General features: G+C 47.9%; 1 protein-coding gene across 1 annotated transcript in view; it reads right to left on the bottom strand.

Annotated features, from left to right (window-relative positions):
- The window catches only part of grik4 (glutamate receptor, ionotropic, kainate 4), a 217,597-nt gene that overhangs the window by 17,177 nt on the left and 174,208 nt on the right, over window positions 1–26,212 (bottom strand). Inside the window, exons 8-12 of the mRNA XM_035534393.2 lie at window positions 25,928–26,089; window positions 24,677–24,829; window positions 23,783–23,887; window positions 7,823–7,930; window positions 2,706–2,909 (exon numbers count right to left, since the gene is read on the bottom strand). Coding sequence (XP_035390286.2) covers window positions 2,706–2,909; window positions 7,823–7,930; window positions 23,783–23,887; window positions 24,677–24,829; window positions 25,928–26,089 — 732 coding nt within the window. The remainder of the gene's footprint in view (window positions 1–2,705; window positions 2,910–7,822; window positions 7,931–23,782; window positions 23,888–24,676; window positions 24,830–25,927; window positions 26,090–26,212) is intronic.

Here is a 26,212-nt window from a genome sequence, read left to right as displayed (position 1 = left end):
GCCCTGCTGACATATTCACGCAGTCACAGCAAGTCATTACAGGAAGAAGTCTCGTGCTCCCTCCTGAGAACGTGAATGTACAATGCTGGATGTATGGACCCATTACACGGCTGCTGATAAGGACATCAAAAGAGCGATTTCAAATTACTGTTCAGGTAACCCTAGGAGCTGTTCCATCACAAGCATGCCTCCACAACAGACCTGGTGCGCCTCCCGACAGCACGAGGGCCTGGCCAATACGCGGACTACGGTATTCACATGTTTGAGCAGACGCTTTTATCCAGGGCGACTTATAGAATTGCTTAGTCGCCTACTCAGAAAAGAATCCTTAGGTAGCACAAATAGGTTCCAAATTCAAAGCTGAGATACTACAAGAAAGGAGAGTCATTGCTCAGGTTCAATACAATACAATACAATAATACAAGGCTATAAATGTCAAGAACAATTCGAGCACTATTAGAATGAAGAGATACTCTGCAAAAACAAAACATTTCAAGTGAGAATCTAAAATCTTCCTATAAGTGCATGATTTGATTACATTCACATGCTTTTCAAAGAGATGAGATTTCAGTCGACTTTTGAAGTCAGCAAAAGACTCTGCTGTTCGGTCTACCAGTGGGACTTCATTCCACCAACAGGGGGCTAGGACAGAGAAGAGGCTTGAGGCAGTAGTAGCTCTGTGGTTAAGGTACTTGACTTGTAATTAGAAGGTTGCTGGTTCAAGCCCCACTGCCAAGACCTGTAACCCTCAAGTTGTACTCAGTGCTAATTGTAAGATGCATTGGATAAAGGTGTCAGGTAAATGTGTTCCATGCACCTTGAAGGATGCTGGGTTGTATTTTGAAGGGCTAGAGATGCAGACTGGGTTTTGACCACCTCCATGAAGTATGATGGGGCAGGTCCATTTTTTTGGAGGCAAAGGTGCCAATAATTCTGATATGAGCAGCTATGCACTACATGAGCTCTACAAGTAAGGCAAAGAAAGTGAGCACAGTAGTGGAGTCACATGGACTTTCACAAGTGGAATCCCACGTCAGTCCAGAGGAGACGAAGAGGACCAAGTCCACTGCCAGGTTTTGGTTTCAACCAAGAATTGCCATTTCGTCAAAAACGCTGTTATGAATAATCCACTGTATCCACTCATAGTCCACTCTGTTGGATGGTGACCAGGAGGTCAGATGAGGCATTGCAGACCAGCACGTCCCAGTCGGCGAGCCGTGGGTGTTTCAGTGTTCTTCACCATCTCCCTTTGGCACCCATCTTTATGCACACATGCGGAACGTGATCAAACGCACCGAGTGTCGTGGAGGTCACACCTCTGTGGGAGCGTGTTCAGAAGAGCATGCACGGCATTCTTTAATTCCTTAATGGCTCTGGCCTCGATTAACCCGCAGAACTGCGGCAGGTAACGTCTCAAATGTTCCCAAATAACACCTAATCCTCTCCAAAACCAACAAAAAACCCCTTTTGCTCCTGACCTCTTCCCTAGGACACAGAAGAACACTACATTGTCTTTTCATTCGTAAACAAATCCGGTCAAGATGATCACACACCCTGCAGAGGAGGCCGACCAGGGAAAGGGGGTGAATAAATTACTATCCCGCCATGACATGTTTTTAAATAAATAATGCTGTAGCTGAAAAGATCAACGGCTCGCTGGCAAACAGAATTTACTGCATATGAAATTTCTGTCTCATCAAGGGTGTGTTAGTGGGCGTCAGAAATGGGACGAATACCCTTCATGCATAGCTGAGCCTGTTTAAACACATCTGTTTGTGTTTGTTAAGGGCTGCAGGGGCTAACTGAAATTCATTAGGACAAGCAACCTGTGGCCGGGAGAGAAAAGCAAACCATTGCTTGCATTACCGTGGCCAGCTACAGGAGCGCTTAGCAGTCTTTAACTACGCCAGGCCCCCGTGCGGCCCATGCAGCGGACATCTCGTTGGCCATATCAGAACGACAGTGCGGCTCATGCCTGAGTGATCTAGATTTTACTGTGACCTGTTGGTGAATTGTTAAGTATGCCCTGTTTGGAAACCTTAGGACTGCTCAAAGTCTTAAACGGAGTCGACGGAATAAATGACATGCCTAGAAAGCGACGGGCATAAACTCATTTTGGAATATACATGATTGTCAAGAAATGTACTGTAATTCGTTCTGATTGCTGAACGCTTAGCTAATGGACTGCCATCGCTCACAGCAGGTTGTGGAGGCAGAGAGGATCTGAGTGCTAACACACCAGAAGCCAGAACCATTGCAGCTACAAGCTTTACTGAACTCAGAAGCATCTCTCCTAATCAGCAGATTTCTTTGTGTAAATCAAGGCATCTGGTGCCAAGACTATAATTACTATAAACCCTGAGTGGTTTGGCAGTATGGTACAAACAATGGAGACCAGTGTACATGGGGGAGAAACACAGGCAGTGATGATATGGGGCACATGAATGATACTTTTAGATACACATGATACACCTACTTTTAGACACACACATACTTTTAGAATCAAGTGCAAGTATACACTCTCTGCAGTTGTTTGGATCTGCAGTTATCTACAGAAACAAGTCTATATATGACTTTTAATGTAATTGTTTTGATGTAATTTTTATTACCTGTTATTAAGTCCTCTGATTTATTCTGATAATCACTGCACTAAAGGGCTGGACCATGGCTCACTTCATGGGCCTTCCTGGGCCAATGGCACTCACCCTGGCAATGAGCTCCCCCACCATGCCAGTCCAGGTTCCGTTGGCACCGGGCACACCATACACACCGTCGCTCACAAGCTTAATGCGGTACTTGAACTTCAGGATGTCAGCCAGCTCCCTCAACATGTCCACGCAGAAGCCCTCGTAGCGCTCGCTTTCCTCCAGCTCCTGATGGTTCTCCTTCAGCATCACGTAGGGATTCTCCTGCACAAGTACACACAGTGCCAGACATGAGCCTCCACCGCCAAACACACCAGCCTCCACCTACCTAACATACCAACCTCCACCGACGAACACACATGCCTCCGCCCACCAGGTCCCCACCCACCCACTAGGGGTCTGCCTACTCTTGGCCCAGCCCTGACACTTATCAGAAGAAACGTGCAGCCTCTCCAAAGGGTTCACTCCTAATTTCATGATTTCTCTGCTCAAGCAGTTGGTAAATTTGATTTAAGCTAAGACTGCAGTGCTTTACTAACCAATCCAGAATCAAAAGCAGGTATTGCTAGTATTTAATTCCTGCCACCTTTCCAAACACATGTGGCGTATGGTTTTATAGAGCATGCCTTAATAAAAAAAATCTATCTGGCAGGCAGGAGCATTTAAAGTCATTTACATGGAACGCTACATAAATCACAGAACATTGTCACCATGGCAATAAACAGGCTTTTCGGAGGGAAACCAGGCATATAAACGCTTTTGAAAATGACTTTCTTTGGTCTTGTTCTAATGCTCTTTCAGTGAGAGAAAGGGGTAATCGGTGTGTCTGATGAGCTTACATAAGACAACCATGGGAATGGTTTTGGCATACTTGTGGCTTGCTTAGCAGATGCCATCAGACTATGGCAGGGTTTCCTACATTGCCAGTAAAATCTGAGCACTCTTCACTGGCATCAACACCACATCTGTGGAGCCGCCAAGACGTTTTGGGCCTTCCCATCAATTCATCTGCCCACTTTGGCTTCCCTGGCTTTTGATTGCTCCACCCAGGCCCAGAGTCCCTCCCCCTCTCACCATTCCCAAGCTGAGGTGTTCCCATTCATCGGATAAGGAAAAAAACTGGAAACAGAATTCAAGCAAACTCTGTTAGGTTTGAAGCGCTACTGAAACCATTGTTTGTGTAAGTGGGGTGGTAGTTTCACCAGCTGAAAACTCAGGAAGAGCTGGCGAAATGCATTTAGGAGGCAAAACAGCACTAAGAATTTCTCTGCGGCAGGAAGTGCGTTTTGAGTACGTGGGCGTATTTGTACATTTTTCCCCAGTATAGTACAGACGCACTCATGCAGGGGCACTCAAAGGTTAATGAGGTGCCTTTAAGTTTACCCTCTGCCCATTCTAACCACCACCAGCATCTTGTTCTCTCACGCAATGTCTCGGGTCACATTTGGTGACATCATGTGTTTGATCCATTTGGTGTCTTTGGTCCATACTTTGTTCATACGTCAAACAAACCGCACCGGAGTTCGTTTGGAAGCGGGCGAACACGGATGTGTTGGTGGGGTGTCGGTCTGCTAATTTGGTGCATGTCAGAGTTGAAAAGGTAGTGTTCTCACTTGCTCTAACAAACTGCACAAACAAAGCAATCGCACTAGGGTTCCTTTTAATCAGAACCACAGCTGTCAAGTCTGAGCACACCCTGAAACACTACGCAGGGGATTTAGGGACGCTGCGGCACAAATAAACATTCCTACTCACGTTTACAGACTGTTAGGAATGGTGTATCGGTGCCGGCTCATCCACAACTCAACGTAACGGCTGGGTCAGCTCGCCACTGACGGATGCCTGCAGGGTGGGCTAAGCCATTATATGTATTCATGTTTGCTTGTGGTAACCATAACAACCCGTTATTAGTGGAGTCTGTGGAATGACAGGAGAAAGTAATCTAGGAATCAGGACAAGTTTGGTTTGCTGCAGTCAAGCCGAACCAGGCCTTTACAGAGCCCATCAGTCAGAACGCTGGGCTTGGATCTGGGGCCAAGCAATTCTCTCTCAAGGCTTGAACGCCTCCATAAAAGTTACAGGTCACACCAGTGAGGTGTGAACTTTTCAGATTAATAGTTCACACAGTGAGATTAAAGGCACTTTGAGAGTGAAGTCTGCCAAAGTGAACATTCTTCATCGTGCCGGGATTTGATTGTATTTGTATTCTTTGGAAGGTTGTCAGCTGATGAAATCAGTTTTACAAATGGAGAGCGATGGCACGATCAAGTTAGGTGTGTAAGAGGAAGAAGGACCTCTCTCCCAAACGTCCTGTTTCTCCAGAAACCTCGTGACCATCAGAATTAAGGACTTGTTATTTACAGTTTCAAGGTGTTTTAATGTTAGTACACACTGCCCTAATGACTTTATGATCTTAATGATCTGTTTGCATTGACAGCTGTTGCTATGGCAGCAACGAAGTAAGGATCCTTAAAAAATATCCCATTCTACACTCTCTGAGCTTTGAACGAAAGTTACCGTTTAAACATGTGCTGTCTGGAACATAAACTGGTTTCATTTCACATCCTAGAATTTCAGGACCATTTTGCTTGCACAGCTGATGAAGGACCTCTGTCCAAAACATTCCGTTCCTCTGGAAACTTTGTGTACTTCACCGCAATTTTGACTACATCCATATATCAAGCAACGGCCCCTGAGGACAGGCTGCTGTGACAGTACCTCTGTCAGATGGGCGATGAGGTCACCATGGAAACAGAGGAGGTGTCAACTTCTCATGTTCCGTCCTTTGGATGTTTTCATCACTTGGGACTGCCACATCTATTGCCACTGGTGTTTTCTGTTTTATCTTTTCTATTGTCACAATGTCAGGTTGGTTCACCATTTCTTCATCTGTCTGGATCTGGAGGTCCCACAGGATCTCGGCCTTGTTGTTCTCTACCACTCTCAGTGGTTCCTTGCGTCTGGACCTGGGGTGTCCAGCTCATATCACTGTCTAGCTGTATAACAGTATTACAGTTTTTCATGTAAATCTTACTACCCAATGCTAAATCCAGGAGATACTGCAGAGGATCTTTTTGATTTTGCACTTGACAAGTAATGTCACCTCATTAGCACTTTGCCATTCACACACCCCAGAAATACACAGAGCTGTAGATGCCTGAAAGAGCTATGTCATTTCCACCCAGACAGGCTCCTTACAAAACCTGATGTCAAAAAAAATTACAAAACTCCATCACTTGACATAAGTGTTTTTATAATACAACAAGAACTGACTAAATTAAACAGTTGATAGTGTCTAAAATCTTGGATTTTACCTTTTAGAATCTGCCTTTATAGGTGTTTACATAAATCCATGTTAGTTGTAATAAAAGGCTTATGCAGATGTTACTGAGCCCTCAAGAGCTTGCAGTCGGAGGCAGGCGTTCCATACGGAACGCCACGCCACCACAGCTACTGCGGAAATTTACTCCAACTCCTCCGGCTGGCTGGCTTCTAACGCACACTGTGGCAGAACGCAACAAAAAGGAACCTTCCCCATCTTGAAGTGGTGCGCCCTGCAGGTTAAAAAAGACCGTTCAACCTTTCTGGAAGATGATAATGATGTGCCCACATCTGCTGCCCTCACAGTGCAAGACACGGGTGCAGTGAGAAGCTGGCAATGTGTTCTGCTTTCCAGGGCTTCAGGGGAGATGCATATCATCATCGTCCTTCATCATCCTCACCTCGGTTATGCACTCCCACTGCACTCACACTTTCAAATGCTCTTCTTTGGTTCTGCTTCCTCGGAAGACCCTGATGAGTCAGTCCACCCAGTCCTTCCAGATTTCAGCAGATCTGGCCCAGATTCAACATGCGGTATTTCTGGTCAGGTTTGCAGGGTGTGCATTTATAGTGTGGGTCAACTTATGATAAGGAATCTTTTCTGTGCATTTTGAAGGACAGGTGAGGATAGACTAGTCTGAAATGTCCAATATAGGGGGTCCGTATAGGGGGCGGAGTTCTGGAGGAGGGGGAGTGTGTAGGGGGCAGGGCTCTGGAGTGTATAGCGTCCTGTAATGTGCTCCTGACTACAGAGAGGGTCGATCAGTGTCGGACACAGCAGTCAGCCAGTGATGAATAAGGCGAGATAATGGCCAAATTGCTCTTCAGTGGCTCTTTAAGCATTCGTACATCTTTAAAGTCAAATCAGCAAGGGGAACATTCACTTGCCCTACCAGGAGCCCGACCAAAATTACCTCATTTATAATATGAGGTGCGGCTGAAACTCTCCAACACACGCACACACACACACACACACACACACATACACACACAAACACACACACACACACACACACACACACACACACACACACACACACACACACACACACACACACACAAACACACAAGCGCACATGCACATATGTGCTTGTACATAGACATGTAAAAGTATGCATAAGAATGAAGGATGTGCATACAGCCTTAATGTAGCTGCATTTGCAATGCTACTGCACATCTTTATCAGCCACTAAAACAGCCCGTTGAACATATACCACCTTTCGTAAACACAACCTTCAAATCAGGCGTTGACTTCATTCCCTCTCCCTCTCTGTCTCTGACTTCTCTGTCTCTCTATCTTTCCCCCTCTCACACTCCTTCTCTCATGTTCCTTGAAGGCAGGAGCAGAGAGTCATGACCTGCTGTGTAAGAATAAGCCCGGGAGCAGAAGGCCACAGCGGACGCAGGGCGGGACCACTACCAAATAACGGCCTGCCATCACAGCTTCAATCGGTGTCCGCCGCTCCTGCGCTCACACTGGAATCTTGCTCTTACACTTCAGCTAAGTCGCCACACTCTGTCTCGGAGGAGACGAGCCCTTCTTCAGATCCAGCGCCAATCCTGATGAACCCTTATTTAGAGCAATCGTGAGCCTGAGCGCAGACGCAGCCGCACGTCTCCAGCCCGATGGGATCTTCTCCGATGGGGTGTTTACCTGTAGTAGTTCTCCAGGCTTGAGGCACAGTGAGGATCTAGTTCCTTAGCAGATGTGACGAGGCTGGGTGGAGGTTTGGCTTACAGCAGGATGGGCAGATGAAGAGTTTAGACGGAGGGTTCAGAGCAGGCTGGGTAGGTGAGAGAGAGTGGAAACCTGCCCTGGGAGCAGGTGCTGGACGCTGGAGGTTGCAAGGACTTACCAGGATGGTGGTGATGATGAGGGTGGTGTTGAAGAGCGTGTCCGTCACATTGAGGGAGGGCAGCTTCCTCTCCATGGATAGCCCCTGCTCTGAGTGCCACTGGCCGATCTACATACACACACACACACACACAGAAAAAGATTATGAAAGCCCCTGAGTTATGTGTCTATTAAAACATCCACCACTTGAAATTAAACATAACAAATGCAATATCATTAGTGAAAATCCCAGAAGGTTTTTGCCTGGAAATGTGCAACAGAGACACCCCTTCTAAGGGCCTGTGTGAGGACACATGTGCAGAAAGCCATGCAACAACCCCCCCGTGATGACCCATGCTCTAACAGACAGGTTCTAAAGTCTACACATAACCCCTCTGTGATGACTCCTGCACAGCGTAGGTTTACAGTATCTGGAACACTCAATACCCAGTGAGCTCTCTACATAGACAGATGCACTGTCCACCAGTACAGATGTAAATAAAGGAAGAAAATTAGGTTTTAATGATGTTTTAATGATGTTTTTAGCTGGGGTTAAGGGCTGGACACTGGAAGAGTCTTTCTGTAAGTGTGCTGGTCTGCCTGGGATTGCACGTTCAAGTTATACAGAGGAAATGAAAAGAGATAAACAGTGTGGGAGAGAGAGGGATGTGGGGAAAAGCAGAGCCTGTAATAAAGGAACAAGACAGATATCCATATACAGATAGAGAGACAGAGAAAGTGACAGAGAGAGAGAGAGAGAGAGAGAGAGAGAGAGAGACATGGAGGGCTCTGGAATTAAAGCTTTCCTCGGGGACATGATCAATAGACCACGTGTTCCACTTTGCTGTCACTCTCTGGATGGTGGGAGAAAAGGCACCACAGCAGACAGCCCGGGGGGGTGGGGGGTAGGTTCGGCCATGCCTCCCCCACAATCAACCCTTGCATTCAGGCACAGAGCCACCGCAGCGTGGCAGAGGTGAGGTCGTTATCGGGGGAAGGGAGCTGATGAGACGCAGGGCGGGGGGGGCAGTCTGGGACATCCTCCTTAAGGGAGGAAACACACTGAGAGTGGCCGCACCACACACACTGATAACAGAACGTACTGAGAGTGGCAAATCCATACACACACACACACACGCACACGCACATAGACACACACACACACACACACACACGCACGCACACACGCACACGCACACACAGACACAGACACACACACACACACACACACACACACACACGCACACGCACACGCACACACACGCACACACAGACACACACACAAATGCACACACACGTACATACATGTATGCACTGGAATAGACCCTGAACTAAATCAAATTAAATAGTTAAATAGGTTTAAGAAAGTTAAACAGGTTCATAACAGGCAAAAGGAATGATTGTACATAATCACGTTTTGCTAATTTAATTCTCTCCTTAAGATTTCATTCCCCAGGAGGCAAGACATAATTAAAAAAGAACTTGGGAACAGATTCATATTTACTGATAAGTCCACCCCAGTCCCTAAAAGAGAAGTTCACCCTAGTCCTTAACAGAGCGGTTCACCCTAGTCCTTAAAAGAGCAGCTCACCCTAGTCCTTAAAAGAGTGGCTCACCCTAGTCCCTAAAAGAGCAGCTTACCCTAGTCCCTAAAAGAGAAGTTCACCCTAGTCCTTAACAGAGCGGTTCACCCTAGTCCCTAAAAGAGCAGCTCACCCTAGTCCCTAAAAGAGAAGTTCACCCTAGTCCTTAACAGAGCGGTTCACCCTAGTCCCTAAAAGAGCAGCTCACCCTAGTCCTTAAAAGAGCAGCTCACCCTAGTCCTTAAAAGAGCAGCTCACCCTAGTCCCTAAAAGAGCAGCTCACCCTAGTCCCTAAAAGAGCAGCTCACCCTAGTATCTAAAAGAGCGGGTTATCCTAGTCCCTAAAAGAGCAGATTTGCCAGCTGCTGTCATGGTAAAGAAGGAGAGGAAGAAGGTAAACAGGGATAATTACCTTTGCAGGGCCCACATCCTGCTAATTAAACGACTCTATGATTAATCAAATCACAGAAGCCAAGAGGTGCTCGTCATTAATTTCCACTGACAGGTACACATGGAATCAGTGCGCTGGCGTGGCCCCCTCCAGGCCTGCGGCAGGCTGTTTATGAGGTTGGACTACTTTCTGTGGGGGCAGGAGCGCTGTACTTCTGGTAAATCAATGTCATTCGCCGCCACTTCTTGAAGCCCAGACACAAGTGCAGCCGTTAAATTAAGACCCGGACGCCTCCAGCGAGTGCCTCTCTAAGTAGTTAATGCGCTTGACATGCTCCATTTTAACGTGTTAATAAGTAGCGGAATTTTTACCGCCTTCCGCAGCCCGTGAGAGGGCGCTGAAGGCGGGGCGGTGTGACTAAAGAGCTCTTTAATGCACGGCACTCGCTCCTGCTCCGCGAGGCTCTTGGCCTGCCCTGGGGCGGCGAGCCCTTTGGGTTGCTCCGTCTTTAAATATGGGACGGCTAACATAGGCCTTTGGAGGCAGCCCGAGAAGGCTGTCAGCGGGAGGCCGGCTGCGGACGGGCCGGCAGCACGGAGGAGGGTCGGGAATCGACGGGGAGGCATGGGGCGGGTGGAAGAGCGGCACAGGCTGGGAAATGACGGACATGTAGGTTAAGTGTGCACAGGTGATGCAGGTGCTCTAATGACACATACTGGTGGGTAGTGGAGGCCCGACCAGGCGGGGCTTTGCAGCCAGGTAACTGGAGGAGGCGGGACTTTTCCACCAGGTAGCTGGAGGAGGCGGGACTTTGCAGCCAGGTAGCTGGAGGGGGTGGGGCTTTGCAGCCAGGGCTGGTGGTTTGCTGTCGCAGTACAGCTGTCCATCATTAACCTCAGTTCCAGTAGTCTGCAATCCGGAGCTTTATGGTGAGAATTAGTGAGAAGAGACTCCCGACAGAACATGTTTTTCTCCCGACAGAACCTGATTACTCCCGACTGAGCCTGATTACTACTCACAGCACAGCCAATGGACCACCGTGAGAAAAGCACGTCGGCGTGCCCATAATCTCACCTCCTACGGCCCGCCTGGCCTCAAAGCAAAGCCTCGTCACTGCGCATGAGCGCTGTGCACTGTCCTCTGATGTGTGCCAGTAGCATGTTGTTAACCATGTTGCGGTAGCTTTGCGGCAGAACAGAGCCACAGAGGGCGTGGCCAGGCTGCTACGGGGTCACGGTGGGCCATTCTGTTTGCCGGCAGCTCAGTAATGATGGCATGGGTGAAAGTTTGGACAAAGAGAAAGGTCAGAAGGTCAAGAGGTCAGGGCTGTTTCCTTCCTTTCAAGAGGGAACCTTTCTGTGCAATCAAAACTTCAGCACATGGCCATCCACAGACACACACACATGCGTACACACACACACACACACACACACACACACACACACACACACACACACACAAAGATAATCATCAGAAACCATTCCGAGCTGACTGGCGTTATCCGCCGGCACGTGCCCGGCCGAGGAGCAGCGTGTGTGCCAGCGTCTCTGCAGCACAGTGCCCCCCTCTGGCTAATGAGCTGAGCTGCAGGGACTCTACTGCCACTAAAACTGTGAGCCAGGAAGGATCAGCTGAGTCTTCCCTTTCTCTCTCCATTCATCTACACTTTTGCTTTCTCTCTCTGTATCTTTTTTTTGGTCTGTCCCTCTCTCTCTCTCTCTCTCTCTGTCTCTTTACCTTTCTGACACTCTCTGAGTTGTTCCCTGGCGCAGGTCAGCTACGGGTTTCTGTTACAAAAAAAGTTCTGAAGAGATTGAGAAGGTGATGAAAGGGATTAAAGTGGTGCCAAAGGTCTCTCTCCCCTCTCTCTCCCCCCTCCCTGTCTCTCTCCCCTCTCTTCCTGTCTCTCTCCCCTCTCTTCCTGTCTCTCTCCCCTCTCTTCCTGTCTCTCTCCCCCTCTCTTCCTGTCTCTCTCCCTCTTCCTGTCTCTCTCCCCTCTCTCCCTCTCTCCCCCCCTCCCTGTCTCTCTCCCCTCTCTTCCTGTCTCTCTCCCCCTCTCTTCCTGTCTCTCTCCCTCTCTTCCTGTCTCTCTCCCCTCTCTTCCTGTCTCTTTCCCCCTCTCTTCCTGTCTCTCTCCCCCTGTCTCTCTCTCCTCTCTCCCCTCTCTTCCTGTCTCTCTCCCCCTCTCTCCCCTCTCTCTCCCCTCTCTTCCTGTCTCTCTCTCCTCTCTTCCTGTCTCTCTCCCCCTCTCTTCCTGTCTCTCTCCCCTCTCTTCCTGTCTCTCTCCCTGTCTCTCCCTGCCTCTCTCCCCTCTCTTCCTGTCTCTCTCCCCCTCTCTCCCCTCTCTCTCCCCTCTCTTCCTGTCTCTCTCTCCTCTCTTCCTGTCTCTCTCCCCTCTCTTCCTGTCTCTTTCCCCCTCTCTTCCTGTCTCTCTCCCCTCTCTCCCTGTCTCTCTCCCCCTCTCTCCCTGTCTCTCCCCTCTCTTCCTGTCTCTCTCCCCTCTCTCCCTGTATCTCTCCCTCTCTCTTCCTGTCTCTCTCCCCTCTCTCCCTGTATCTCTCCCCCTCTCTTCCTGTCTCTCTGCCCCTCTCTTCCTGTCTCTCTCCCCCTGTCTCTCTCCCCTCTCTCCCCCTCTCTCCCTGTATCTCTCCCCCTCTCTTCCTGTCTCTCTCCCCTCTCTCCCTGTATCTCTCCCCCTCTCTTCCTGTCTCTCTCCCCTCTTCCTGTCTCTCTCCCCTCTCTCCCTGTATCTCTCCCCCTCTCTCCCTGTCTCTCTCCCCTCTCTCCCTGTATCTCTCCCCCTCTCTTCCTGTCTCTCTCCCCTCTCTTCCTGTCTCTCTCCCCCTCTCTCCCTGTCTCTCCCCTCTCTTCCTGTCTCTCTCCCCTCTCTCCCTGTCTCTCTCCCCCTCTCTTCCTGTCTCTCTGCCCCTCTCTTCCTGTATCTCACTGCAGTCTGAGACCAGGGGACACATAGCTGGCATGTGTATTCTGCACAGCACTGGGACATCTGAGCTGTTATGGCTCTGTAGCTAAGCTTAGGATTCTAATAGAGGAGGAGGAAGCAACAACACACACACACACACACACACACACACACACACACACACACACACACACACACACACGCGCGTTCACGTTCCATTCCTAAGAACCAAGTCATCCTTGAAATCCCTTCAGACTGAGGGGACGGGAAGCATCTCATCCGTTCCATATTTCATCTGCTACCCATTTTCACAGGAGTGAGAGCCTGATATTCCAGTCAGAGGAGAAAGAAGAGGAGAGAAGAGAGGAGAAGAGAGGAGAGGAGAAGAAGAGGTGAAGAGTACATGGGAGATCAGAGGAAAACAGAGGAGAGGAGACTTCATTCCTTCTTTGGTCAACAATAACAGAATCGTATTAGCCTGATCCAATTGCAATCGTCCTCATTCAGTGTTATTAGGAAGTCCACACACACACACACACCAGACGCACACTCGCTGCCCTTAATCTGCACAGTTAAAGTGAGACGGATCTTGTAAATGAGCTTGGGTGACATTCGGGGATTCTCTCAGCTCTCGCTCATACTTCTATCCCTGTTTCTCGTGGAGGTGGGGACAGTCTTCTGGTGCAGTGCTAAGGTTGAGTCTATACTGACCAATTAGGTGTAAGGACCTTGTCCGATGATGACACGTAGACTGGATGATGACCTTGTTAAAAGCTTCAGGAGAAGTCTCACACACACACAGACAGAGGAGGAGAGCTTTCATCACTCACAGTATGCAGTTTCACCACATGTTCAGGGAGGGTAGGAGTCGAGTCTTTCAGGGTCTTCTATGTGAACTCAAAGGACACAGAGGGGCCCCTCAAGACTTGTTTCACTGAGACCATTGGGTTGTGAGCAACAGTAAAAAGCTTATATCTGTAAAGCGTCCTTGAGTTCGAGAAACATGCTATATAAATGTAACTAATAATAATAATAATCATCTTCTTCAGATATGAGAAATTGGGACATGCCCCCACACCCCCTACCCCATCCCACCCCATGCCCCCACACTCCCTACCCCATCCCACCCCATGCCCCCCCACACTCCCTACCCCATCCCACCCCATGCCCCCACACCTCCTACCCCATCCCACCCCATGCCCCCCCACACCCCCTACCCCATCGCACCCCATGCCCCCACACTCCCTACCCCATCCCACCCCATGCCCCCCCACACCCCCTACCCCATCGCACCCCATGCCCCCACACCCCCTATCCCATCCCACCCCATGCCCCCCCACACCCCCTACCCCATCCCACCCCATGCCCCCACACCCCCTATCCCATCCCACCCCATGCCCCCCCACACCCCCTACCCCATCCCACCCCATGCCCCCACACCCCCTATCCCATCCCACCCCATGCCCCCACACCCCATCCCACCCCATGCCCCCACACCCCCTATCCCATCCCACCCCATGCCCCCCCACACCCCCTACCCCATCCCACCCCATGCCCCCACACCCCCTATCCCATCCCACCCCATGCCCCCACACTCCCTACCCCATCCTACCACACACCCTTCCACCCCCTTCCTCTCCCACTCTGTGGCAAGACAAACAAATATTTGTTGGCTTGCTGCTGACAGTCTGCTCCTGACTATAATTAGGGCCTGTGGCAGCCAGCCTAATTAATAAGCCACAATGCCATCGATGGAATAGAAACGATTTAGTTAGAACCTGGGCTCAGAGCTCCAGGGTGAGACAGAGTAAACCGAGGGAAAGAGAGACACGAAGACAGAGAGAAAGCGGGAGAGAAGTGTGTGTTCTGTGTGTGTGTGTGTGTGTGTGTGTCAGAAACAGCTCGGTGTGCCTCTGTGACATTATGTGGACCAGTATAACTGTTTGTATAGAGAGTTGAGTGTGTGTGTGTGTGTGTGTGTGTGTGTGTGTATGAGTGTTTACAGAGGCCTCCAAGCCAGACTGAGGGCCCGAGACAGCCTGCCTCATTTCTCCTGCAGCCTCAAGGGCACGTCCACCCAGGCCTGGCCTCTCTTGGGGAGTTTCAGGGTCAACCATCCCACATGGAGCACAACAAAGTCAGCACGGTCACCCTGCAACAAAGCCAAGCTTGCAGGGAGGCATCCAAGGCCAGCAGCAGTCAGCCTTGAGATGCCACACAGAATTCCATGGTATTCGCTTCCTTGAAACATACATTCAAAAAAGCCTTGCAAAGCCCATACTAACAACATAATCAACACTGAACTTGTTAAATCAATTTGCAGCGACAGCAACATTGATATAAAACTAGGACCTCTTAATGTAAGATCCCTCGCTTCTAAAGAAGTCATTGTAATTGATATTTTTATTGATCAGAATCTTGTTCCCCTGTCTGGCAGAAAAGTGGATTAATAATGGGAGAATACTTGGCTTTAAATGAGGCTACACCCACAGGATTTATCTACAAATAAGAAACCTTCTCAGCCATTCTGCAAGAAACTGGGACATTGCTCTCAGTACCAACAGGAATTTACTGACTTCCTATCAAAGTTAATAAAGTCTATGGATATAATAACACTAGGCAAAATTAATTATCATTTTGACATACTACAGCACCCAGTGAGAAAATCATTTGTATCCATACTAGATTCCACTGGTTTCACACGAAACCTAACAGGGCCTGGCAGCCATACCCATGACTCAACTTTAACTTCTGGTGTCGACATAGATAACACATTCTCCCACAGACTGCTGTAGTCTCTGACCATGATCCCATTATACTCATCAAGAGTCTACTTTTAGCGCTACCTTACATAATGTGGCACCAGTGAAAAACTAAAAGAATCAAACAAAAGATTGTCCCTTTGAGAGACCATTAAACCATCAGAAATCTAGAATGTAAATGGTGTCTGACTAAAACAGAAATATTCTCATGGCTTGAAATGACAGCATTATACAGGCACAAACTACACTGCATATATCATTCATCTTTGATTGTAAACTGCAAGAATAATCCCAGATTATTATTCAACATATAAAGTGACTATAACCAAGCAGCCACTGAGTCTCTAATACCAACAGCCTACAGCATCAATGATATCATGATAGTTTTCAACAATAAAACTGAAACTATGAGGCAAAACTTTGAAACGGCTCATTTTGCTGATTTACATACTATGCCCAGTGTAGCTATAACAAAGAAGTTGGAATTTTTTGCTCCACTTCAGCAGATGGCACTAGTTAAAATGACCTCCTCCTTTAAAACTTCCATTTGACACCATGATCCAATTTCTGCAAGGTTACTTAACTAAACGTTACCAGAAATAAACCGCTCTTAACAACAGTAATCTCTCATATCAGTCTTGGCTCCGTTATTATGAAGAAACCTGATTTTGACCCCAGCAATTTTACAAACTAAGATTTTGGGAAAATGTGTGTCACAGCTAAGTTCACACTTGCATAAAATGACATTCATGAAACTTTTAAATTGGGATTTAGTGAAGATTACAAATGATCTTTTACTATCTTCCGATAAAGCTTATGCATCTTTGCTAGTTTTGTTTGATCTGAATGCAGCATTTGACATAAAAGATCACACCATCCTATTGGACAGGCAAGAAAACCTTATTGTGAGCACATAAAGAACTTTCCTAATTAAGATCTGACCCAACTGAAGGCTAGCAATTTCTAAATGTAAGCATTAGCAGATTTAAAAGATCCTACCCAGGCAAATTTAAAGCATGGCACCACTCAAGGCTCTGTGCTTGGGCCTCTAATTTTTATAACATACATGTTACCTATTGGAAGTGTTATTCAAAAAACATGGCATTATTTCCCACTGCTATACTTATGACAAACAATTGTACTAACCCTAAACAAAGCAGAGGTTTTTCTTCTTTGTCCTAAAACTGCTGGTAACAATCTGTTTGAATTAATGCTGAATTAATAATGAATTTTGGTAGTCTTTCTGTTGCACTGCGAACAGTTGTGAAAAACCTTGCTATTGTGACCCACATATAGAAATATGTAATATTGCGAAACTAAGAAATGCACAATCCATACATGACACCACAAAACTAGTTCACATGTTTATTACTTCAAGATTCTACCACTGTGATGCCCTGCCAACTGGATGTTCTAGTAAGATTAAACAAGCTTCAATTATTCCAGAAGTCCTTACAGATAAAGTCTTTACAGGAACCAGAAAGATTAACCATATTAGGATGATATTATCAACACTGCATTTGCTGCCTTTCAAATTCTGTATTGATTACAAAATTGTACTGACATACAATGTTCTAGGTGGCCTTGATCTACATGGTCCAATTCAGCAATTCAACTGGTCTCAGACTGCTGAGTCATGGTTTCTTATAATATGTCACAATATGTCATGGTTGCTTATAATATGTCAAGTATGTCAGACGACCCTAAATGGACCCCCAAAACAATTGAACTCAAATGACCTCCTGAAATGTCTCAGTGCAGTTTGCTTTGGACTGCTTGATTCATGCTCTGCGAGATGAAAGTGGCCATAATCTGTTACAGCCAACCTCAATACAATCCACCAACAATCTGCTTCTTTCACAAAATAAACGAGAAAAACAGTTGCATGTGGAATCGTGGTATTGCACTAAAACGTGTCTCCTACAGGTTGGTCTCCACTTTCATTAAAAAAACAAACAAACATTATTTTATATCAGTTATGTCATGTCTGTTTTTGTTGTCTTTGTTCATCTTCTTGAACATCTAGCAGACCCAAATAACAGCAGCATGAAGGTAGCCATTGTAAATACACTACCCATACATAATTCAGTATTACACAAGGGGATTTGAGTTCTAGCGCAGCTGTGGCATGAACAAGTGGTCTGACATTTCATCAGTGCCAAAGAAAGACCAGAAAGAGTTTCTCTTTAAAGTTCACTTTCACTGTGAGCACAACTGAGGTCATACAGAGCTGGTTCCCTTTTGGGTTCACTTAACTATATCTGAAAACACCCGACATGAACATATTTCTAATTATAAACTGTCACATCTACTTAGATTACAAGAACCTAGAATCATGAAAGCTACAGTGGAAGCAAGAGCATTGTTCTACAACCAACCCGGACCCTTGGTGCTGTCTGACATTCACACAGGTTTGTTGACGGTGGAGCAAAGTGGTATTAATGCCCCAGGGAACCCTCATCCTTTTAGCTAAGCTGTTACAGCCAGTTCTGTTGGAGTCTCTGCTATGCTCTAGTAATCATTATTTAACTGTCCACTGCACTCCAAACAGAGCTAAATATCTCAGCCAGCTCTGTTCATTTTCTCTGCTGTGCTCTACAACTGCCTCTCTTATCGCTTCTGATACTGATGCAAGCTCGAGCCTAGTGATCTGCTAGTGATCTGCTAGTGATCTGCGCTTGATCACTATGGACCCTTCAGCTGTACCTGATTGGCTCATTCTCTTGAAGAAATCAAAAAGTGCTCGTAGATGCCATAGAGACTTTAGTAGAGGACATCACCGCAATCAGTTGTCCTGCTAGTTTTTACTCTGAACTCTAGACTCTGAACTGAATGAGTAATTAGTTCTCACTGAATAATCTGAGTATCTAAAACAAATATGTGTTACCTGTTTCTTAAGTCTTATAAGATACTCATCTATGTTTTATAACAAGTTAAAATTTAAAAATAAAATCATCTTCATTTATTGTGTGCCATTAGCTCGTCACTGACCAAAGATTCCCCTTCTGAGTCTTTGCTCCTCTCAAGGGTTCTTCCTCTTGCTCTCAGGGAGTTTTTCTTTGCAACTGTCACCTTGGTTTGCTCATTAGGGACCTGGAATTGGATCCACTGTATATGATTACTGTAAAATCTGCCTTGTGACAACATATGTTGTAAAATGCCAGAGGCATTGCTAGGCTTTTTTATTCTGGCTTTGAGACCTCAACGGTTTGAGCCAATCCACAAAATATTTCTACTCTGGAACAGCCAGAGCTGAGCCTAATGTCATTCAACAATTTTATCTGGGGTAATTAAGCACAAAACTGACTTAAAGAAACATTATGCTTAATTACTTTTGTTTTTGAAAATGTTTGTTTTTAAATATCTGAAAGCATTTTTCAGTAATGTTATCCAGGAAGAGAAGAGGAGCCATCAATCATCCTACTGAGCCATAGAGCTACTCTTATAAGATCATTAAGCACTGTGCAAAATCTCCACCTCACCCTCCTTTTTAATCCTGTTTTCGGAAGCAAGTATGTCTATATCATCTGCCTTCTGCCTGTGTACTTAGAGAGGAGGGGGTCTGAGGGGGGTTGGGGGGTGGGCCTAGTGGATAATTTAGCATAATTTTTAAAGTGTCAGTTTTAATAAACCTGAAAGGGAAAAAATAATTCAGGGCTTGCATCGAAACATTTGAGGCTTTTGCGTGGAAGGCCCAGCTATAACAACACCCATGTAGAAAGCAGCCATTTTCAACAGCTGAACGATGTGATGTAAAGAAAGACCACTTCTCTGCCCTATTATCAGGTGCTGTGTCTGTCCATGTTTGAGATGCAGAGTTTACCCATGGAAGGCTGCTGGACCAGACGACATTCCTAGCTGAGTGCTCAGAGGACATGCAGAGGACATGATGAATGTTCTTCTGGACATTTTCAACATCACTCTTCAGTATCCTGCCTCTGTGGCTACCATCCCTACCACATGTAAGCCTATCATCACAAAGTGTTTCGAGAAGCTCTTCACGAGGCACAAAGACCCAACTCTCCCTCTCACCGGACACCCCCGTAGTTCGTGTGTCATCCCAACTGTTGAACAGACGATGACACCACCATTACTCCGCATCTGGCCCTTACCCAGCCAAACAAAAAGAACACACACGCTAGAATGTGGTTCAGCAGTCGGCATCTGGACTGAAAGGTTTGAGATTGCTGGCGCCGAACACCTCCCTCTGAAACTGTACTGTGGACTTCCGGACTAGGAGACCTCAGTCAGTCCACTCCACAACCATCACCACACTGAGCACAGGGTTCCCTCAGGGCTGTGTGCTAAGTCCACTGTTATTCACTCAGCGATGAACCACATCATTAAGTTGGGTGATGACATAACCATGGTGGGTCTCATCATCGGAGATGACGATTCACTGCACACAGAGGAGAAGAAGCATCTAACAGACTGGTGCAAAGTCAACAACTTGTCTTAGAATATGGATAAAACTAAGGAAATGGTTGTAAACTTCAGGAAGGTATGGGGTTGTCACTCTCCAGTCAATGCTGATGGCTCCTCTGTGGAAATCATCACAAATGCAGAGTTCCTTGGTGTTCTCCTAGTGGAGAACCTCATCTGGACCATCTACACAAGCTCCATAGCCAGAAAAGCCCAGCAGCGACCCTACTTCCTGAGGAGCCTGAGGAAAGTTCATCTCTCCATCACATCCTGACCACAACCTACAGAGGGATGATAAAGAGTGGCTGCATCTCCGCCTGGTTGGGGAATTGCACCATCTCCGCTTGCTAGACCCTGTGAGGACAGCTGAGATAATCACTGGGAGGAAAATCATGTCACACAGAAATTTACACCACACACTGCATCTGCAAACCACCAGCACTGTGGATGATCTCACAGCCCTCCCACGAACTCCTCTCTCCTGCCATCTGGGAAAAGGTTCAAAAGCATTTGGGTCCTCACGACCAGACTGTGCAACAGTTTCATTCCTCATGCCAGTAGTCTCCCCCCCCCCCACTCCATCTCTTAATTTTTCTGCACATCTCCTATGGTGTTACCTGAACACTGTATTTAACATAATACAGCATCTCACACTCTCTTGCACATTTCTTAATAAAGTCTGCTGCCAGAGTACTTTAGTTTACAAATCTCATAAACAAGTTCCTGCTCAGTTTTTAAAAGTACTATTCCCCGCCGCACCTTTTAAAACAAAGCCAGGTAAGTACCTTAGTTTTGAACAGGTTTGTGGTTTATAGTTCATTCACACGGGTGTAGCGCACCCAGTGCAGAACACCATCCGGAGTGGTAAGGAGCTGCGCACTGACACCAGCGTTAACTCGCTCCACGTCAGCTTTTGTCAGTCTTGTTAATGAATCAAACACAAACACATCCTGAAATAACCAGCATGCTCCAGGACACACTGACCTATGCACACATTCCTTATGTGCTGACTATGCTCGTTAGAGAGATAGAGACAGACAGGTGGTGGGAGCTACTTAACTGTGCGTTGTGGTGGTGGTGGTGCAGGGTGGCAGGGGTCTAGCTAGCACTGCCTGGTAGGGGTCTGGGTAGCACTGCCTAGCAGGGGTCTGGGTAGCACTGCCTGGCAGGCAGGGATGGGTAGCACTGCCTGGCAGGGGTCTGGGTAGCACTGCCTGGCAGGCAGGGATGGGAAGCACTGCCTGGCAGGGGTCTGGGTAGCACTGCCTGGCAGGGGTCTGGGTAGCACTGCCAGGATAAGCGCTGCTCAGACTAGCAGGGATGGGGCCATGCTGCAGGAGCCAGGAAATGTACACGGATACCTGGCACTTCCTTTTAACGGAATGCATTTCACCAAGTAATAAGACTGCTAATTAATCACTGAAAAAGACCCATGAACTCACAACCATTACTGTTCTGGAATTAGCTGCAGAGCACACACGATCTGAAGTTTGGTGCTAGGAATGGTGCCGAATGGTGGACATCAAAATAAAATAACACAAACACTGTTAGTGTCTCGCCAGTTTGACACACTCAGGCATATATGGCAACCGCATAAATCATCTTTCTAAATCATCTCACCCCAACGCTAATGACACATGCAAAGTGGTAAAAAAACCCACTTTGGCAACCCACACCACTTTATCGGCCCAGTTGGGTTTGACAAACAGCTTTCGACAAGAGCAGTAACTGGAGTGAAATTGCAGGCCTCTCTGAGTGACGCGCGGCTCAGACACGCGAGATGCCTGCCAGTAAAATTCAATTTGCCCATGCCAGTGGAGTGAGCCGGCGAGGCCCCAGAGGCAGGCTGTCGGGGCTTGGGAGGTATGTGCATGCATGTGAGCTGATGTGTGGAGGAGCCAGCGGGTGGGCCGGGGCAGGGAGTGGGAGGCGTGGGCGCCGGCTCTGGCGCTGTGTGTGTCCTGCTTCTCACTCACACTCCACACACTCCTGTACCTGCTGGAGCACTGGGTCCTGCAGAATGAAGGACCCTGCAGGCCTGGGGTTAGGGTTAGAGTTTGGGTTACTGGGATCTGGCCAACAGCTGACTGAGGGGTGGTTAGTGTTAGGGTTAGGGTTAGAGTTAGTGTTAGGGTTAGGGTTTGGATTTGGGTTAGAGTTAAAGTTTGGGTTAGGGTTAGGGTTCAGGTTAGGGTTAGAGTTTGGGTTCAGGTTAGGGTTAGAGTTTGGGTTACTGGGATCTGGCCAACAGCTGACTGAGGGGTGGTTAGTGTTAGGGTTAGGGTTAGAGTTAGTGTTAGGGTTAGGGTTTGGATTTGGGTTAGAGTTAAAGTTTGGGTTAGGGTTAGAGTTAGAGTTAGGGTTAGGGTTCAGGTTAGGGTTAGAGTTTGGGTTCAGGTTAGGGTTAGAGTTTGGGTTACTGGGATCTGACCAACAGCTGACTGAGGGGTGGTTAGTGTTAGGGTTAGGGTTAGAGTTAGTGTTAGGGTTAGGGTTTGGATTTGGGTTAGGGTTAGAGTTAGAGTTAGGGTTAGAGTTCATTTTAGGGTTAGAGTTTGGGTTAGGGTTAGGGTTCTTTAGGCATCAGTGTCAACATATGTTGTATATGGGAATAGATTATGTTTCGGCTTATGCATGCATGTGTGTGTATTCTTTTTTTTGGTGGGGGGGTGTCTGTGTGTGTGTGTGTGTGTGTGTGTGTGATATAGAGACAATAGTGATGAGGAAGTAGTTTTATTTGCCACTTCAGGCTAATTATAACAAATTATATTGCACACATGCATGCACACACACACACACACACACACACACACACACAACACTAGAGGTATTATTATTACAGACAGGAAACTGTTCATAATACCTGATTGCAATCATACAACATTAGTTTCTGCTGTCCCACTGCTGCAGTGGATGGCTCACTTTCTGTGTCACTGTCTTGAGCTCAACAAAGATAATTGGTTATGGTGGAAGTGAAGTTTTTGCCCTTCAGAAAATGCCATTCATTAACTAAGAACATTCACTGCCAGGAATTCATACAAACACTCTGTAATGAAGCAGACCCTAGAAACTCCACAGCAGTCTTCTGTTTGACGAGTAACTAAACGTGCTGTAGGACTGATGATGACCGGTGCAGGCGCAGTGGGCCTTGAAACCGTGTACATTCAGATGACCTTTAGAGTCCTGCAACTATATGTTGCCGTAAGGAAAACAGGCCCAGGTCTGGCAGAGGAAGGGCCATCATCAAAACGAGGAGATATATGAACCACTCAAGAGGAAAAATGGAATAGAAGTCTGAAACCAGCTTCCAGAATGATGTCCACCCAACTTCAAAACAAAAGCGCTTAAAGTAAATGTGTGTAAGCTGAAAGTTCAGAATCTGTGTGCACATGCGTGACTGGATGTCAAAGGTAACGGGTCACTCAGGCCAGTATGGAGGCTTGGGGGGCCCAATTCTCAAGGCCCTTCCTGGAACATTAAGGCTCAGTACATCCCACATTAATGAGGGCAACTACTAACCACCCCCCCCCACCCCCAGCTCAAAACTGTTGTCTATTGCCCCACAAAGGCCTTGCCCCAATACCGCAGGATGACATCATGGTGAGGAGTCTCCTTGACCTGCTCCTCGGGATCAGCGTGACGGCAACATTATTGTCCAAACTGGCAAAAACAAGACGGACATCCCTGGAAGCGCTAATTACCAGACGTCGGGATAATTACACCGAGCGATTTCAGCGTCCCTGGTGTCCCCGGCGGCTCCTCCAGCCTCAGACTCAACCCTGCTGCCAGAAACAAAACTGGCTGGTGAAGTGGAGTCAAAGTGCTGTTCCTCCCCCGCGCACCCCGGCTAGACGCTGCCGAGCGCTACCGCGGCGGGATGGCGGCGCGTGGGATCCCGTACCTGCCGTAAGCCATCCCTGCTGTTCTGCATGATGCGGAGGACGTAGTTTGAACGCTGCCCTCTGCTGTTGAACTCGATGTGTCCCGTTAGACCGTCCAATTCTACCTGTCCAGGAGAGAGGGAAACACAGGCGCGATCAGAGCCCGGGGGAGGGTCAAAGTGATCGGGGCGCTGCTCCCACGACTCAGTGCCTCTGTCATTAAAGGGATTGTGTTGACAGAGGAGCTCCCTGCTTTGTTGTTAGTTGGAAAATTGGTTAGCGATTTACCAATAAAGTGGGCGGTAGAGCCACACCAGAGTTTTCTTGGGCTGCACATCAAGATTACAGACGCATGACGGGCATTGAGGATGAGCCTACAGTCGTCAGGGTCCAAGTGCGAAGGAAGATAAGTCTGCTGCTCAAGTGCTCAAGACCAGTGCCTTTGCTTCCCCTAGCGGATGTGGTCCATCAAAGAACTGAGATGGGGAGGGGTGGAGGAGGGGCCTTAAGTTAGGGCCCTTACCATACTCAAACTAGGGCCCTTACCATACTCAAACTAGGGCCCTTACCATACTCAAACTAGGGTCCTTACCATACTCAAACTAGGGCCCTTACCATACTCAAACTAGGGCCCTTACCATACTCAAACTAGGGTCCTTACCATACTCAAACTAGGGTCCTTACCATACTCAAACTAGGGCCCTTACCATACTCAAACTAGGGTCCTTACCATACTCAAACTAGGGCCCTTACCATACTCAAACTAGGGCTCATACCATACTCAAACTAGGGTCCTTACCATACTCAAACTAGGACCCTTACCATACTCAAACTAGGGCCTTTACCATACTCAAACTAGGGCCCTTACCATACTCAAACTAGGGCCCCTACCACCCTCAGTCTAGGGCCCTTACCATCCTCAGGTAGTTCATGAGGCTTGTCCCGTGCTCCCAGATCTTGGAGGACTTGCAGGAGAGCTGAGTGGCTCCCACGTTCTGGCTGCGGTTCAGCTCCTGCACGGCTGCCACTACTGTGTGCACGGCGTCGAACAACAGCGCCGATGACAGCTGGGCCACACACACACACACACACACACACACACACACACACACGGTGGAGAGCACACGGTTAAACATGGCCCTGGCTGAGTGGGATATTTCGATGACATGATTAGGAGGCCTTCGAGTGCTGATGATGTGTAATGCCTCCCTGCTCTCTCCAGGGCTGGCAACGCTTACCCTTCAAACGACTTCTGACTGCACCCTTGTAAAGCGCAGGTTGGGGAGTCTTCCCCATTCTGTTAGCGCAGCAAAGCTAGGCGAGCCCCAAACAGGCCCTAAATTGTGCTGCGTTACTGATCGGTCCAGCCGTTTGGACTCAGCGGGCCGCGCGTGTGAGCTCCAAAGCTGCGGCCATGCCGGGGCGCTGTGTGCAGTGGATTAAAAAGCACTCCTGTGGCTGTGGACTCCATCACGGCATCGTGCTAGGTGGTGCAACCCGCCGGGAAAACACTGTACTGACATTCGGGTGGGCTAGCTCATCCCCACACACCCGCTTGCGCTCTCGCCATGCTGCTAAATGAAAGAGCTGAACAGCACACCCCCCATGTCCAAAGTGGCGCATTCCAATAGCTGGGATAGTGACATGGCACAGAAACGTCTGCCCTTTTCTTTCGCGTCTGTCTGCCGCAACGCAAGCGCAGCCTTTCTAATCATTAACCGGCCTAATTAGGAGTGGGGAACCAAACCCCCTTTGTATTCTACTCTAATGCACTTGTAATTGGCGTTACAAAAACTACCAAAAAGCCTCAGAGTGGATAGTGACTCCCCTGTTTATGTGCCATCAGACAGCCGGAACAAATGACCAGCAATGTGTCTTTCATTGGGTTTTAATCGCTTTGTTATGCACGAGTCGAGCAAACAAACAAGTGAACATGTATGAGAGCTGCATCTGTTTTCGATGTGTGTACGTGCGCCTGACTGGGAGACACAGCTGGTCTTCCCTGCACGCGTGCACGCATGACTGGCGAAAGCTACGTTCCTCAGCTCTGGGGTTAGAGAAGGGTCAGCGCGAGTTTTCCTTATAGTCCTCACAGTCTCCTCATCCATCTCCTCATTAAATCACACTGTGCGGCAGGGCAAGGCCAGCGATGTAGCATTACGTACCGGAGTGCCGGCAAAAGGGGCGTGGTCACAGTTCTCCTGCCAGGAGCGGTTGAGGCTTAGGAGAAAGTCCTGGAAGAAGGGGTGTGTCCTGTTGAAGACGGAGAACCCGACGATGTTCACCCGCGGGTCAGCTACATCGTCCAGTCGCAGCAGAGAGAATTCCTGCGTGAGGAGAGTGAGGATCAGGCCCAACGTCTGACAGACAAAAATCCTGACAGACTTCTGGAGGTTATGAACATCACATGGTCTACTACTTATCCAAGTCTAACACTTGTCCACAACACC

Source organism: Electrophorus electricus, chromosome 17, assembly GCF_041902795.1.
Source record: "Electrophorus electricus isolate QZ-2024a chromosome 17, ASM4190279v1, whole genome shotgun sequence".
NCBI lineage: Eukaryota > Metazoa > Chordata > Actinopteri > Gymnotiformes > Gymnotidae > Electrophorus > Electrophorus electricus.
Note: the sequence above shows the minus strand (reverse complement) of the source record. Positions and strands in the feature narration are given on the sequence as shown.